Source organism: Schistocerca piceifrons, chromosome 8 (genome assembly GCF_021461385.2).
Source record: "Schistocerca piceifrons isolate TAMUIC-IGC-003096 chromosome 8, iqSchPice1.1, whole genome shotgun sequence".
Classification (NCBI taxonomy): Eukaryota; Metazoa; Arthropoda; class Insecta; order Orthoptera; family Acrididae; genus Schistocerca; species Schistocerca piceifrons.
The window spans coordinates 19,493,426-19,510,368 of record NC_060145.1 but is presented as its reverse complement, the minus strand read 5'-3'; the positions used below and the strand labels follow the sequence as shown (position 1 = coordinate 19,510,368).

Sequence of the window (16,943 nt, the reverse complement as noted above, 5' to 3'; positions counted from 1 at the left end):
TTTAGGTTAAATAAGGTGTAAGCTTAGGGACTCATGACCTTAGCAGTTAAGTCCCACAAGATTTCAGACACATTTGAACACTTGAACTGTCGGCTGTCTGTCTGTCAACAGACGAGGTCGCCCTGTACGCTTTTGTGCTGTACGTGTCCTTTCACACGTTTCATAAACACATCGGAAACAGTGGACCAAGGAATGTTTAGGAGTGTGCAAAGCTCGCGTACAGACATATGACCCAAGTTCAAAAATGGTTCAAATGGCTCTAAGCACTATGGGATTTAACATCTGAGTCCATCAGTCCCCTAGAACTTAGAACTGCTTAAACCTAACTAACACACACATCCATGCCCGAGGCAGGATTCGAACCTGCGACCGTAGCAGCAGCGCGGTTAAGGATTGAAGCGCCTAGAACCCTCGGCCACATCGGCCGGCATGCCCCAAGTGACACCCAATCACCTGACCACGTTCGAAGTCCGTGAGTTCCGCGGAGCGCCTCGTTCTGCTCTCTCACGATGTCTAATGACTACTGAAGTCGCTGATACAGAGTACCTGGCAGTAGGTGGCAGGACAATGCACCTAATATGAAAAACGTATGTTTTCGGCGGTGTCCAGATACTTTTGATCACATAGTGTATATTTCGCATATGCTGTGGAAATTCAGCTTCACTCTGCTTAGGACAAATGTATTGAAGTTGAAATCATAAACTCGTAATATCTGTCAAATATTTTCACATATAAGAGGCGATCACAGAGTTTCTGTTAGAGGGCGTTGCTGCAGCGTATATGCAACGTAGCGCCACTCTGATGCGGGTATAAGAGCACCTACATGTAGGCAAAGAGATTAGTGTGGCATTCGTATCTTTTCGACGAGCGCTTGGTAAATGTGGAAACGTAAACTATGGCGACGTTATTACTAAATGCTTCCGAACAGGATAACGTAATTCTTTTCTTGGCTGCCGAAGGACAAGCTTGTAGATATCCATCGGAAGAAGACGAATGCGTATGGGGCAGTGTATCTGTTGAAAACCACCATTGTGGAATGGTGCACCAAGTTCTCTGCTGACTGCTATTCGACATAAGACGCCGGTCGATCTGGTTGCCAGCTTCGTGCTTTACAGGAACGAGAGTCTGAAAGCGTAAACGATGCAGTGGTGACATCCATCGTCCCCTCGTCCCAAGAAGTTTAAGAACCAGGCATCTGAGGGAAAGGTGATGTTCACCCTGTTCTTACGGATGCCTATTGGTTATTGATTTCAAGGAACCAGGTGTGTCTATCACGGTGTTGCGCAACCATGGAGATATTACGGCGCGCAATTAAGCTGAAACGTCTGGGAAATCTGCGACAAAATGGTGTTGCTGCTCCCTAATAACGCGAGTCCCCATATCGCAAATGTCGTAAATCAGACCCGCCCTAAAGTCTCGATCCCTCGCTGGAGGACGAGCCTTTGCAGCAGGGAATTCCGGGCTTCTTCGCGCAACAGGTCACGGGATTTTGCAAAACCAGTACCTTCAGCCTGGTGCGTCAGTGGGAAAACTGCCTCAGTGTTCAAGGCGATTTTACCTGATTGGCATATACCGACTGTGGACTGTGCAGCCTTGGAACGGAAACTCTGTGATCGCCCCTTATAGTTAATGCTAGTTACTGAGTTAGGGTTATATTTTTACTTTTGATGTCAGTTCAATACTAGTGTCGCATCTTTCAACTCACATCTGGTGTTTAGTGTACACTGCGGGTATCTTTCCTTTGTAGCTTCGCAGTGTGCCATCAATACATGCCAAAACTTGTGATGTTACTGTGAAATCAGGCTGTTCAGCGTACAACTTCTAATGATGGCCCAGTCACTCAAAACATTTGCGATTGTGCTTGCCTGTGCACTCGAGTACTTTGCTGCACATGGTTCTACTGGAGGAGATACGCACTCACCTCAATCTGGCTTTTGAACTGATTGATCCACGGAGCAATAATGGGACCTACATAGTGAAGTGGAATCCGTACTACGGTGCAAATTGGTATTTCTCACATTCATTAATAACTGTCACACAGCAACGTATTGGAAGATAGAGATTTTTAGCAAAGCGCACTTGGAGAGATTTATCCCTCGAACGAATTCGTAAGACAGGTGATGTATTAGCCTACGATGAAGTACCTGTAGTCTTCAAAAATAACAGCGAAGAAAGCATGGAATCGCAGAGCATGGGGAGAGACAGACAGATCCAGGAAAATGTACGTCCGTCCAGCGCTATCGGCTAACATACCGGATGATAGGACGATAAAATGCTGTGCGGACGGGCAAATGACGTCATACCAGCTACGAGAGCGCAGCGGCGGCAGAAGCAGGCGGGCGCAGCGGTTGTTTTAAGCGTGGCCTCCGCAGCGGAAGTTGGTCAGTACTCGTTGGACTCCCGCGCACTACCGGACACCACCGGCCATTCGACATGTCGCCCCTGTTGTCTTTGCTTCTGGCAACGGCGCTTCAACTCACCGACATCGCCCGTGAGTAAATACCATGCTTAATAATGGCTGTTGCTGATGTAGTTGTTGTTTTTCTTCAGTTCGAAACATCGTTTGATACAGCTCTCAACGGTAGTCTATCCTGTGCAGCCCACTTCATCTTAGCATAACTGCAACCTTCGTCCATTTGAAGCTTGCTTACTGAAGTAAAGCCATGTTCTACCTATTACAATTTTTAGGCTCTCCCCACACTTCCCCCCATTGACAAATTGAAGATTCTTTGATGTGTCAGGTTGTGTCCTATCAATCGCTTGATCTAGTCAAGTAGTGCCACAAATGTACTTTCTCCTCAAGTCGATTCAGTACCAGCTCATTAGTTATCCGATCTACCCATCAAATCGTCAGCATTCTCGTGTGGAGTGATATTTCAAAAGCTTCTATTCTCTTCTTGTTTGAACTGTTTATCGTTCAAGTTTCACTTTCTAACCACACGTCATTCTAGAAACAGTCCTTCAGTTCATCTTTTTCAGACACGTTTTTGTTGCTTGCGTTTGCACTTAATGCATCTTTACCTGGAAATGTTCACTAATTTTGTTATACAACGAGTAAAACTTTTCTGCTACTTCGGTAATCTATTTCCTAATTTAACTATCTCAGCGTCACCTGATTTAACAGGACTACATTGTATTACTTTTGTAGTTATTCATCTTTTAACATCTTTTCACGACACTACCCATTCCGTTTAACTGCTCTTTCGAGTCCTTTGTCGTCTCTGACAGATTTAAGTGTAATAGTTAAAACTCGAAGTCTTATTTCTTCTCCCTGAACTTTAATTACTTTTTTCTCTACGGGTTCTTTTCCTGCTTGTCAGTGTACAGAATTGGAAATTTGTGGTAAGGTCTTATAGGACCAAACTGCTGAGGTCATCGGTCCCTAAGACTATACACTACATAATCTAACTTACACTAACTTACGCTATGTACAACACACAAGCCCACGACCGCGGGAGGACTCGAACCTCCGACGGGGGAGCCGCAAGGACCGTGGCGAGTCGCCCGAGACCGCGCAGCTACCCCGCGCGGCCAATGTACAGAATGAACAACACGGGAAACAGTGTGGCTTGTGTACAAGTTACAGGCAATCTTTCGGTCCTCGTATATTATTTCCGCTACCCTTGGAATTTCAACATTATCTACAGATACACTAGTTGCTGTAAATGCGTCACCAATTTAATTTTTTTTCGTCATCCCGTTTCTTTTTCTTGATAGAACGACTGGCGAAGACGCCCGAGAAATCGTCGCTGGGGTCCCGTTTGCCATGCGAGCGAGTTGGGGCAGTCTTCGTCCTCTGTAGTCCCCCTAGTGCAGTGGTTCACTACACTTCCATAATTACTGTTTTTGCGACTGAGGATTATGAAATAATCAATGTATTTAAGCTTCTCAGTGATATGGACAGTGTTGAATTGCAAGTACAGACGCTTTTATATATCAACCAGGGAATGGACGCTCAAAATCTGTGCGACTTTTGAGAAAAAAAATGTTACACTGCAGAATTAACAGAAGCATAACTGACAAGAATGAGCATTGAGACTGTTGCGCAAATATCCATTTATCGGTGAGGATAAAATGTTGTGCGAGAACCATTTCAAATCAGACACTGATCGATCAGTGCGACTTTTGAAAAAAAAAATTAAATAAAATAAAAAAAGGATGGAACGCTGTAGAATTAACATAAGCATAACTGACAAGAATGAGCATAGAGACTGCTGCGCAGATACGCATTTATGGATGAGGATAGTATAATCTATGATAACCATTTCAAATCAGACACTGATCGAACAGAGACACTTTTTTTTTTTTCTCCTTCAAAAGTTGCGCAGTATGAACATTGAGACTTGCGCAAGTTCGCATTTTATCGAGGAGGATAAAATGTTGTATGAGAACCATTTCAAATCAGACACCGATAGAAAGGCTGGACCGGTACTGTCTTTTAATGTATTCACCACAATTACGAAATCGTAATTAGATTAATTGCGTGAATCCAAAGTATCACGTTTAACATACGAAACAGTCTCTAACCTGGCCATAGCATATCATTGGATCATACCTGAAACAGCTTACTGGGACACTGACACTTGACGGAAAATAAATCGGATGTAATCCACTGTGGCAGGGTGTGGGTGGCTGTTCACGAACATTTTCGCGAAAATTTAATTGTAAATTTCTGTAACTGCTAGCATATGCATTAAAGATTCTCGGCCCATGCGAAATCTTTCCTCTTAATTACGAAGGAAACGGAAGGAGAGTTAACAATCGGAGGATTTAGGAAATCACACACTTCCGGAAAATAACATTCACAGGGGGCGAACAAACAGATGGAGCGATATGCACGTCATTGTTCTTACAACCGCAGACGGAGGCTTAGGCGGAATTCTTATTAATCTTGCCTGCATATAATAGGCCACGTGAAATGGACCACTGCGTTTCGTTTTAATAACTGGAAACAGTCATGTATCACATTCCTTCTTGGAGGAGGAAACCACGTCGCCCCGAGGACTGAAGTCGTCGAACAAGTCTCGACGGGTACACTTGGGCAAGCAGCGAACCTGCCCGCCGTTCCCGCTGTTCCGGCCCGTCATTCCCCGTGACTGCTCTCCTCGTCGAGACGTGGATTGCTGACGCGATCAGCCGTGACGACACGCAACCAATAGAGCTGTGCAGAAAAGAAAAACACCACCTCGGCAGTCGCTCTGTTTCCAGCTGACCACCGACTCAACAGGTGGCGACGCAGTGACCTAGTTTACAAAGGCCGCCGTGGCGGAAACCCATTCAGTCCCTGAAAGCGAGATGAATTCAAGGTTTCATTCAAGTGCCAGAGGTGAGACCAGCCTTTTCAGCTTAGTTACTCACTTCCAATAAAATCTCGACTGAGTATTATAACTGCGAGGATTAATGCATTTTGTATGTCGTCTGTTCTCAGATGAAAACAGCATTTAACCGAAATCTCTTTCAGCTTGGGAGCTATCCAGGGTGGTCCATTGATAGTGACCGGGCCAAATATTTCAAGTACGTGGTATCTCGTAACATTCCGCCAGTGCGAACGGTATTTGCTTCGTGATATATTACCCGTGTTAAAATGGACCGTTTAGCAATTGTGGAAAAGGTCGATATCGTGTTGATGTATGGCTATTGTGATCAAAATGCTATGTATGCTGCTCGGTATCATGGACGACATCATCCAAGTGTCCGTATCGTTCGCCGGATAGTTACGTTATTTAAGGGAACAGAAAGTGTTCAGCCACATGTGAAACGTCAACCACGACCTGCAATAAATGATGATGCCCAAGTAGGTATTTTAGCTGCTGTCGCGGCTAATCTGCACATCAGTAGCAGACAAATTGCGCGAGAATCGGGAATCTCAAAAACGGTGTTGAGAATGCTACATAAACATCGGTTGCACCCGTACCATATTTCTATGCACCAGGAATTGCATGGCGACGACTTTGAACGTCGTGTACAGTTCTGCCACTGGGCACAAGAGAAATACGGGACGATGACAGATTTTTTGCACGCGTTCTATTTAGCGACGAAGCGTCATTCACCAACAGCGGTAACGTAAACCGGCATAATATGCAATATTGGGCAACGGAAAATCCACGATGGCTGCGACAAGTGGAACATCAGCGACCTTGGCGGGTTAATGTATGGTGCGGCATTATGTGAGGAAGGATAATTGGCCCCCATTTTGTCGACGGCAATCTAAATGGTGCATTGTATGCTGATTTCCTACGTAATGTTCTACCGATGTTACTACAAGATGTTTCACTGCATGACAGAATGGCGATGTACTTCCAACATGATGAATGTCCGGCACATACCTCGCGTGGCAGTTGAAGCGGTATTGAATAGCGTATTTCATGACAGGTGGATTGGTCGTCGAAGCGCCATACCATGGCCCGCACGTTCACCGGATCTGACGTCCCCGGATTTCTTTCTGTGGGGAGGGTTGAAGGATATTTGCTATCGTGATCCACCGACAACGCCTGACAACATGCGTCAGCGCATTGTCAATGCATGTGCGAACATTACCGAAGGCGAACTACCCACTGTTGAGAGGAATGTCGTTACACGTATTGCCAAATGCATTGAGGTCGACGGACATCATTTTGAGCATTTATTGCATTAATGTGGTATTTACAGGTAATGACGCTGTAAGAGCATGCGTTCTCAGAAATGATAAGTTCACAAAAGTATGTGTATCACATTGGAACAACCGAAATAAAATGTTCAAACGTACCTACGTTCTGTATTTTAATTTAGAAAACCTACCTGTTACCAACTGTTTGTCTAAAATTGTGAACCATGTGTTTGTGAATATTACAGCGCCATCTATCACAAAGCGAAAAAAGTGGTCCAACTAAAACATTCATATTTCTTTATGTACTACACGAATATGTAATAAAAAATGGGGGTTCCTATTTTTTAAAAACGCGGTTGATATCCGTTTGACCTATGGCAGCGCCATCTAGGGGGCCAACCATAGCGCCTTCTGGTTTCCCCCTTCAAGCTAGACAAGTTTCGTCCTTTGTAGTTTTTTCGTTTGACGTTTATTTCGTGAGATATTTAGCTCGGTCACGATCAATGGACCACCGAGAGAGAGAGAGAGAGAGAGAGAGAGAGAGAGAGAGAGAGAGAGAGAGAGAGAGAAAATGTGAAGGATTATTTACATTAAAGCTCTTTTTTTAAAAAAACTGGAGTAATCTACTCTTTTTTCTATTAGCTTATGCAGGGACTCTTCCCCTCTCCTGACATACTTTGCAACAGATAAGCTGAATTTCGTTGTAGTACAAGCGGTCTGATTGAGGCAGAAACACGTTTACCAATGAACTCGACATGTGAACTGAGGGACCTTATAGTAGACGAAGTGAAAGAATGTTTTTATCTTACAAACAAATTGATACATGACAAACGAAGCAAGAAGCACAACTGAAACAGACTAGCGCTGGCAACAAGAGCATTTCTCCCAAGTCTACTAGTATGAAAGCCTGGACACAATTTGAAAATCAAATTTTTCAGAATGTACGTATAGAGCAGAGCGTTTGTAGGTAGTTACTCATAGACTGGAAAGAGAGTCGGAACAGCAGAAAACCGAAGCGTTTGACATGTGGTGTTACAGAAGAATGTTACAAATTTAGTGGCGTGATCACAAATGTCGAGAAGTTCTGGCAACAAACGGCGAGGAAAGATATATGCGGAAAACGCAAACTATGTAAAGGAACAGGCTGACAAAATGTGTGTTAAAACCTGAGGAATTGAGGGGAAACACTGTAGGGGAAGACGGGCGGGAAACGTACAGGGTGATTCTGTGATGACGTTACAGACATTGAGGGATGATGAAGAAGGGGAAATGTACCAATTTGGTTCGGAAACGACCTAGTCAAAAGTTGTATGCTAAAATCGTGGATCTCTCCTACTGCAAGCTCTTTGCTTTCCATGTTTTGGGAGGAGGTTAGTACGGATCAAAACAAGAAATGTTCAGATGTGTGTGAATGTAAGCGACCGAACTGCTGAAGTCGTCGGTCCCTGGACTTACACGACTTACACACTACTTGCTCTAAAATGCATGCCTTAAGAGATATGAGGATATGTTCATCTTAGCTACTGTGAAACACACCTTTTCTCCTGAACAAATGCTCATACCTCTTAAGGTAGACATTTGGGAGCCCCATGTTTATTGAACTATGTTTTCTTGTTTTAGTCCATACCACCTCCTTCCAAAATATGGAGAGCAAAGATCTTGCAGTAAAAGACATCCCCTGTAACAGACATCAGAGCGATTTTTGTTTTTAAATTTCGACTTCGCTTCCGGACGAGGGTTCCTTTTCTGAAATTGATACATTTACACTTCTCCATCATCCCTACAACTTGATCTTGGGGTGCGCCATCAAACCAACCTATAAACTGATGATTGGTTACGGTGCTTACTGCTACTATTTCATCCAGTTCCCCGATTTGAGCCACTTACCCATTCCAAACTTGATGGAAGTACACGGTGGGAGGTTAAGGCTTCAACACGCTAGAACACTGTTTGGCAGAGTGTACTCTTTCGGGAGGCAGCACTTCCGCCAGCCGCCTAACGTTGCAGACCCGGACCGGTGCCCTGAGATGGTGACCCGGGCGCAGTGGGGGGCGCGGCCGCCGACGGCCCGCGAGACCATGAAGACGCCGGTGCCGTTCGTCGTGATCCACCACACGTACAAGCCGGGCTTCTGCGCCACCACCGAGGACTGCAAGAAGGCCATGCGTACCATGCAGGACATGCACCAGTTCCAGCACAAGTGGAACGACATCGGCTACAAGTGAGTATGTCCTCTCATCCGGTCGTGATAAAACGTTACCTGTCAATGGACAGAGAACTTCTCGGTAGGCACGGCGCGTCATTGTATCCTGGATGCAGAGTCTTCCACAGGTGTGGAAATAAATTCTGGCAAGCTCCAGGAATGCATGTTGGGACCATTTCTATTCCTATTGTATACCAACCAGTAAACCAAAGATTCTTTAAAGCATCGAGCTTCCATGCATAAAACGTATTCAAGTTTATAAGCGAGGAAAAGTCTGAAATTATCCTTAAAGGTTGTTGGAAGTCGCTAAGTGGACTAGTATTAGTCTGGGAAATTTGCGTTGCGTTTTAAGCGACAGCGGACTTTTCACACATCTCAATGTTTATGACGCCATATTTTGTTAACTGTGTCGCAGAATGATAATTTTGCAGGTACATTCAGTAGTATATGTGGATACTGATAGAATTAATAATAAATAAGTAATAGTTTAAAACGTACGCGTGATGCTGGCGTTTTAACGCATGAACGGCGAAAATATAGTAAGCGATACACTTTTTTCCTTTCAACATTTTGTGTGGGTGGGTGGGCGTGGGTTGTGTATGCAAGGAACTGTTTTATAGTCCGCGTATCTGTGCGCGGTGTATTACGTTGTCTCAAGCCAAACACACAGTTCGTAACTGCAACATTTGTCTTATTGTATTAAAGTTTTAATATAAGATATATGTCTTAATGAACTGATTATGAAAGCATGTTACATTTTTAAATTCGGTCACTACGAGAAATACTTATCCTGTCCGTACGCTGCAACTGGTACCAGGCACTGGCGTTTGAGTAATATACGTGTAAGCAACCTCCGAACAGTATTAAACGTAATCTCATGGACTTTCCGCAGATGATTCAGGATGTATAACGAAAAATTGCGCACATGTTCAGTGAGATCTTGACAAGATTTCAAAGTTGTGCAAGGATTAGCAGCTTGCTTTAAATGTACGGAAATACAACGCTGTGCACTTCACAAAATTACAAAAATTTAATATCCTCTGGCTACAATATCAACAAGTCACAAATGGAATCGGTCGACAAATGCGTAATACTGTAACAATTTGTGGGAATATTAACTGGAATGATCACACCGGCTCAGTTGTAGTTGCAGTAGTTGAAACACTTCCTTCATTGGTAGTGCACTAGGGAAATGCAGTCTACAAAGGAGATTACTTACAAAACATCCGTGACCCGCAATAAAATATTTCTGAGGTATGTGGAACCCGTATCAAATATCACTAACACGAGATATGGAACATATACAGAGAATGGCAGCACGAATGGTCACAGTTTGTTTGACGAACGGTAGAGTGTCACAGAGATGCTGAAGCAACTGAATTGTCTGATGTATGAAGACGGACGCTAATTATCCTGCGAAAGAGTGCTTACAGACTTCCAAGCAGCAGCTTTAAGTGAGGAATCTAGGAAAGTACTACAGCTCCACTACGTGTCGCTCGCTTATACGCCCCGAGCGCAAGATTAGGCTAATTACAGCACGCACAGGGGCGTTTAGGCAGTCATTCTTCCGGCGCTCCTTACGCACACCGAAGGGAAATTAAACTTAATATGTGATAAAATAAGCGCCCTCTATTATGCACTTCACAGTGGTTTCCAGGATGTAGATGCCGATAACATATTTCTGTGTAAATACACAAAACTTACAGTGTTCCTTTATGCGTGTATAAATCAAGACCATTCTTTCCCCGAAGGCTGTTTGTTTAATTAGACATATGCCAGTACAAAGAACCACACCCTGGAATCACCTCAAAAATCCAGCAGCAGTGGGGGGCGGCAGCAAGAAGTGAACCATTCAGTCGCACGCGCTATCTGAACACGAAAGTGTGTTACCAGCCACCAGCACTGTGCCGCTGAGCTGGCACGGTCTCACTTACCCCAGCTACCAGACCACCTGGGCCATCCAATAACGGTGCAGTTGACATCTGCGTCTGAATATGAAGTCTGAACTACAGTTAAAGTTAACAGAAATGCTAACTGCTACCTTCGTTCTCAACGTGTAGATTGGTCGCCAAATCTCGTTTTCTATTTTTCCCTATTTTCCGCAAAAGTCTTCAGTTTAGAGTATGTTGTCAGTTTCAGAATTTTTTTTGTTATCTGCCTGGTGTACAGTGGTTTTGCGCTTCCTCCTGCCAGTGATTATTCCCCCTAGTAACTACACAATAGCCCGCCCGGCTAGCCGCGCGGTTTAACCCGCTGCTTCGCGAGCGTGAAGGGGTGCCGGACCCCGGCACGAATCCGCCCGGAGGATCAGTGTCGAGGTCCGGTGTGCCTGCCACCCTGTGGATGGTTTTTACGCCGGTTTTCCATCTGCCTCGGCGAATGCGGGCTGGTTCCCCTTATTCCGCCTCAGTTACACTATGTCGGCGATTGCTGCGCAAACACCAATTCCACGTACGCGTACACCATCATTACCCTACCACGCAAACATATGAGGTTACAATCGCCTGGTATGAGGGTGGGGGGGGGGGGGGCACTGGGGGCCGAACCGCACAATAACCCTGGGTTCGGTGCAGGGCGGCGGCGGGGAGATGGCGTGGGGGGGTGGGGGGTGTGGACAGGACAAAGTTGAGGATTGAAGGAGTACATCGGACAACTAGAGAGCTGAACCGAAATGAACTGAATCGAGGAGAAAATATTTTTATGGCACAATATAAGGAATAAATTCATAGGACAAATTCTCAGGAAACAAAGAATAATTAATATGATATAGGAGGTACGTGTAGCGGGCAGTGTAAATGAAGAAAGAAAGATTGATGTTGTTGTTTGTTTGGAGGGAAGAGACCAAACAGCGAGGTCATCGGTCTCATCGGATGAGGGAAGGATGGGGAAGGAAGTCGGCCGTGCCCTTTCAAAGGTACCATCCCAGCATTTGCTTGGATCGATTTAGGAAAATCACGGAAAACCTAAATCAGGATGGCCGGACGCGGGATTGAAGAAGAAAGAAAGATTAGGGTTTAACATTCTACCGACAACTAGGTAGTTTGACATGAAGCGTGTTGGGGGAAGGATAGAAAAGGAAATCATCCATTTCCTATTCAAAGGAACCATCCTGGCATTTGCTTTAACTGATTTAAGAAAAACAGAAGATGTAAATCTGGATGGCCGGACAGGTTTTCAAACCACCAACCTACCGAATGCGAGCTCAGTCTCTCAGCACTTAGTTGCCTTGCTCGGAGTCCCGGGGTGGGCGACAAAAATTGTGGATGTTCCACTAAAGGGTAGATGAGCTGTTACGGCGGTCTCGACAAAGAGTACTCAGTTCCCAGAAAACGTGCATAGTAAAAATTCAGAGTAACGTTTGAGTGGATGAGCGATTAACTGTCCGCAACTGAACACTTTCAGACCAACTCAGCGCAAGCTGAAACCAAAAATAGGTAGCACAATGCAATTTTTTTTCTGCTTTGCAGTTTTGTGGTTGGCGGCGACGGCAAAGTGTACGAAGGACGCGGCTGGGGAATAGTCGGTGCCCACGCGCCCAACTACAACAGCCGCAGCATCGGGATCAGCTTCATCGGCGACTACACGAGTGAGTATCCCACACACTTGTTGCAGGACATTCGTTTTCAGTGCAGGTTAATCTTTGAGATGAGCCGCTTGAATGATAGCAGAGAAAAAGGTTGAAAAGCAAGTACATCCATCCCCCACTAGATATCACTGTCCACGTCAAATTATTGTTTTTCCCCCTCCTTACTTTTGCACTTACCTTCAGGCACCGAGCAAGCGTCCCTGCGAACACGGCACTGAAAAGAAAGTAAATAAATAAATGAATGAAAGTACCGTCTAACTTTTAATTTAATACGATCTACATTTTGAAGCACTGCTGCTACAGAATACCACTTTTAAAGTGGCGTTACATACGAAAGCTAATCGATCCGATACTTGTACATAACGGTTTATCACTATCTTATAAATAGATTGTTCCACCTTTCCGAAGTTTTCTGAAGAAAATTAAAAAGAAAATAACGTTTAGATCTATTTACATACAAGTGCGCAATGCCCCTAACGCAATTCAATAGCTCAAAGTAAGCGAATTTAGTCATGCAAAACAATAAGATAGAACACTGCGTTACCCGATAAGTGACTAATATATAAATTATGAGTTACAAATACTACTTCCTGTCTCCGTTCCAAAATAGTTACGTTCCACGAATACGTGAATTGCCTACGATGATGCATAGCTTGTCAAAAGACGATACTCATCGAAATAATACATCCCAAATGAAATGCATTAGTTTCTTCAGTATCATGTTTCGGCAAGGCTACGTTTTCCTAATAAAAAGGCTGCTTGTATCGTCTAGTGGTTGGACCCTGTTTCGATTCCCAGTGAGCAGTTCACATTATTCTGTGGGGGAAAGATGTGGAGCGCATTCACGAAAGCCTTATGAGGTCATATGAGGAGCTACGAGTACTTGAACAGAGGAACATCAGCAAGCCACTGACGTGGCATCAAATCGAAAGCCCTGCACCAAACTGAGACAACCAGAACATGTGTCTACATTATGAAAATGTATTAAATTACATAATTCAAAATTCATTAAATACGTTATTTTTCCAAGAAGACTGCGTCTTATGTTTTGCTTTCTGGATTCGTCCTTAAGGCTAACCTGTTTCAAAAACTACTATGTTACGTAAATGAAACTGTCTTGTTGCTGAGAGAAATTGTGCATAGCGAAGGATTTACTTTAAAAAATTGTTCAAATGGCTCCTAAACTTAGAACTACTTAAACCTAACTAACCTAAGGGCAGCACACACATCCATGCCCGAGGCAGGATTCGAACCTGCGACCGTAGCAGCCGTGTGGTTGCGGACTGAAGTGCCTAGAACCGCTCGGTCACAACGGCCGACTTTTGACTGTTGGTTGACAATTTTGTAAGTGCCTTAACATGAACAACAGTGAAAAAAGCAAACGTGCAAAATTGCATTGGCAAGCCAGGCCAGGTGGAGAGGCAGACCCGCCTTGAATCAACGTGCCGATAAATGACCACTGGTCTTATACAATTCTGAATTTGATTACAGCCGGTTTCCCACACTCGTTACCTGTGCCCCAGAAACACAACACACAATAAGCGAAAACACGAAAATAAGAGAGTTCCCGCTACTCACATTATCGTATCATTGTATCATAGTATCATAGTTAACGTTACTGCTTCAAGAATAGCACCCTGGCTTGGACACACGCAGGAGATGATGAGAAAAGTCTCATGCACAGAATGGAACGCACATTGTATAGGCCACAAGCCTAAAACGGATAGAAAGTATTCCTAAACAATCACGCTGAATAAGACACGCAGAATAATAAACAAGTAATTGATTAGTTTATTCTCATTCATTGTTAAGAGTGGAATTAAAATGGTCCCAATTTCGTGACTTCTGCTGGTGCTAGTCACCTGTGACGTGACGTGCTGCGGTGAATAATTTGCTTCACCCTTTTGTTATGGTAGTATTTATAGCTATTAGGCTGCCAGGAAGTGAGAAAAATCAAGCCAACAAATCCAATGGTCTATGATTCAATCCCCAGTCAGCCTTAGAAGTTTTTCTGGCACTTAAAGCTTCTGTCACCTTTGGAAATCATTTATAAATGCCAAATTGCACGGTGATTCGGATTCCAAGCTCTTCCCCCTTTAATCGGCTGACTGAGTCACTTCAGAGGTTGATAGGAGGCAACAGCGTATCACCTCCAAAACAGTACAGCGCCTAGTCAAACAAGGTGCCGTTCATAACAAACTTCTGGTTGATAACAGCTTCACCATACAATTAGGATCAAAGCTGACAGTATTAAACAGAAGCGCCAAAGAAACTGATAGAGGCATGCACCTTCAAATACAAAGATATATAACCAGTCAGAATACGGCGCTGCGGTCCGCAACACCCTTATAAGACAAGAGTCTGGCCCAGTTGTTAGATCAGTTGCTACCGCTACAATGGCAGGTTATCAAGATTTAAGTGAGTTTGAGCGTGACGTTATAGTCGGCGCACGAGCGGAGGGAAATGGCATATCCAAGGTAGCGATGAAGTGGGGATTTTCCCGTACGATCATTTCACGAGTGTACCGTGAATATCAGGAGGCCAGTAAAACATCAAATCTCCGACATCGCTGTGGCCGGAAAAATATCGTGCAAGAACGGGACCAACAACGACTGAAGAGAATCGTTCAACGTGACAGAAGTGCAACCCTTCCGCAAACTGCTACAAATTTAAGTGCTGGGCCATCAACAAGTGTCAGCTTGGGAGCCATTCAACGAAACATCATCGATATGGCCTCTCGGAGCCGAAGGGCCACTGGTGTACCCTTGACGACAGCACGACACAAAGCTTTACGCCTCACCTGGGCCATTCAACACCGACATCGGACTGTTGATGACTGGAAACATGTTGCCTGGTCGGACGAGTCTCGTCTCAAATTGTATAGAGCGGATGGACGTGTACGGGGATGAAGACAACCTCGTGAATCCATGGACCCTCCATGTCAGCAGGGGACCTTTCAAGCTGGTGGGGCCTCTGTAATGGCGTGAAGCGTGTGAAGTTGTAGTGATATGGGACCCCTTATCCGTCTAGATACGACTGTGACAGGTGACACGTACGTAAGCATCCTGTCTGATCACCTGCATCCATTCATGTCCATTGTGCATTCGGACGGAGTTGGACAATTCCAGCAGGACAATGCGACACCCCACACGACCAGAATTGCTACAGAGTAACTCCAGGAACAGTTCCGCTGGCTGCCAAACTTCCCAGACATGAACATTATTGAGCATACCGGGGATGCTTTGCAGCGTACTGTCAGAAGAGATCTCCATCCCCGCGTACTCGTGCGGATTTATGGGCAGCCCTGCAGGATTCGTAATGTCAATTCCCTCCAGCACTGTATCACACATTAGGCGAGTCCACGCCACGTCGTGTTGCGGCACTTCTGCGTGCTCGCGAGGGCTGTACACGGTATGAGGCAGGTGTATACCAGTTTCTTTCTCACCTGAGTGTAGTATGTTTTACTATGTCGCCTGCTATTACAATTGTGTCCGTGTCGATGTCACAACGTGCCGCAACTCTCTCTCTCTCTCTCTCTCTCTCTCTCTCTCTCCCACAGACCTGTACCTGCAACCTCCGGACAATGTTTGTGCGTGTTGTGTGCAGGCAACTTGCCGACGCCGGCGATGCTGGAGGCGGGCCAGCAGCTGATCCGGTGCGGCGTCGCCCGCGGGCAGATCGCCGCCGACTACAAGCTGCTCGGCCACCGGCAGGTCAGGGCCACGGAGTGTCCAGGCGACGCGTTCTTCGCCAACATTCAGAAGTGGCCCCACTGGTCTTCGCTCCGCGACATCGTTCCCAGGCTGTAGGCCTTCCAGCCGGCGGCGGTTCCTTAAGCGTCGGTCCAACTTACTAATCTTGTGTAATGTAAGGAGTGCCTTTTTAGCGCGTGACGTGGACGCGAGGGCAATATTCTCATCGGAGTGACTGAAATGTTTCTTTATACTGTACCATCGCAAAAACGACGACAAATATTAAAATTAATGGCTGTTATGAAGAAGTTTGCTTTACCGTTCCTGCACAATGTAGCAGTATATCAGGAACTCAATCGGCAGGGTACGACGAGTGACAGCATAGCTGGTCATTCGTGCAGATCAGTTACGTAAACAAATGTACGACCTACTCTTAGCCACGAAAGAAAAGCCTCTAAGACTTCTATTGTTTTCCCTTGTGTAAAGTGATTCGGTCAGTATATGATGTGATTTTCAGTAAGTGTCACGTAAGATCATCTAATTGTCCAGAGCTTGTGCGGTGTACTGAACTGTCACTTTCACGTAAAAATATAAAACAAACTCTCAAGGAAAGTGTATTTCATTCTCCTGTACTTACCTCAAATTTAGTGCAGCACGACCAGGCAAGAAAACTGTCTTCCTTCGATACAGCGTTATCCAAAACTCTGTCATAACTAGTTTCTACTCAGTTCGCAGCAAGATGAAACGTTACAAGTAGACTGTTGATAGAAAGAAACATTCAGAAAAAGAAATCACGTTCCAAAAACATAAGGACAAATCATTTACTTTCGTATACAATTCACAATCGAGAAATAACGTCTGGTCGACGAGAAGTGT

The 16,943-nt window shown here is 44.8% G+C and overlaps 2 protein-coding genes across 2 annotated transcripts in view; one reads left to right on the top strand and one right to left on the bottom strand.

Moving 5' to 3' along the window:
• The window catches only part of LOC124711589 (trichoplein keratin filament-binding protein), a 313,083-nt gene extending 300,500 nt beyond the window's left edge, over positions 1-12,583 (bottom strand). The window contains exon 1 of the mRNA XM_047241740.1: positions 12,553-12,583. The gene's annotated coding sequence lies outside the window, so the exon portion shown is untranslated. The remainder of the gene's footprint in view (positions 1-12,552) is intronic.
• Positions 1-16,679, top strand: part of LOC124711507 (peptidoglycan recognition protein 1-like) — a 116,964-nt gene extending 100,285 nt beyond the window's left edge. The window contains exons 4-6 of the mRNA XM_047241621.1: positions 8,594-8,807; positions 12,257-12,375; positions 15,982-16,679. Of these exons, the coding sequence (XP_047097577.1) occupies positions 8,594-8,807; positions 12,257-12,375; positions 15,982-16,184 (536 nt within the window). The 3' untranslated portion in view covers positions 16,185-16,679. The remainder of the gene's footprint in view (positions 1-8,593; positions 8,808-12,256; positions 12,376-15,981) is intronic.
• The last annotated feature ends 264 nt before the right edge of the window (positions 16,680-16,943 follow it).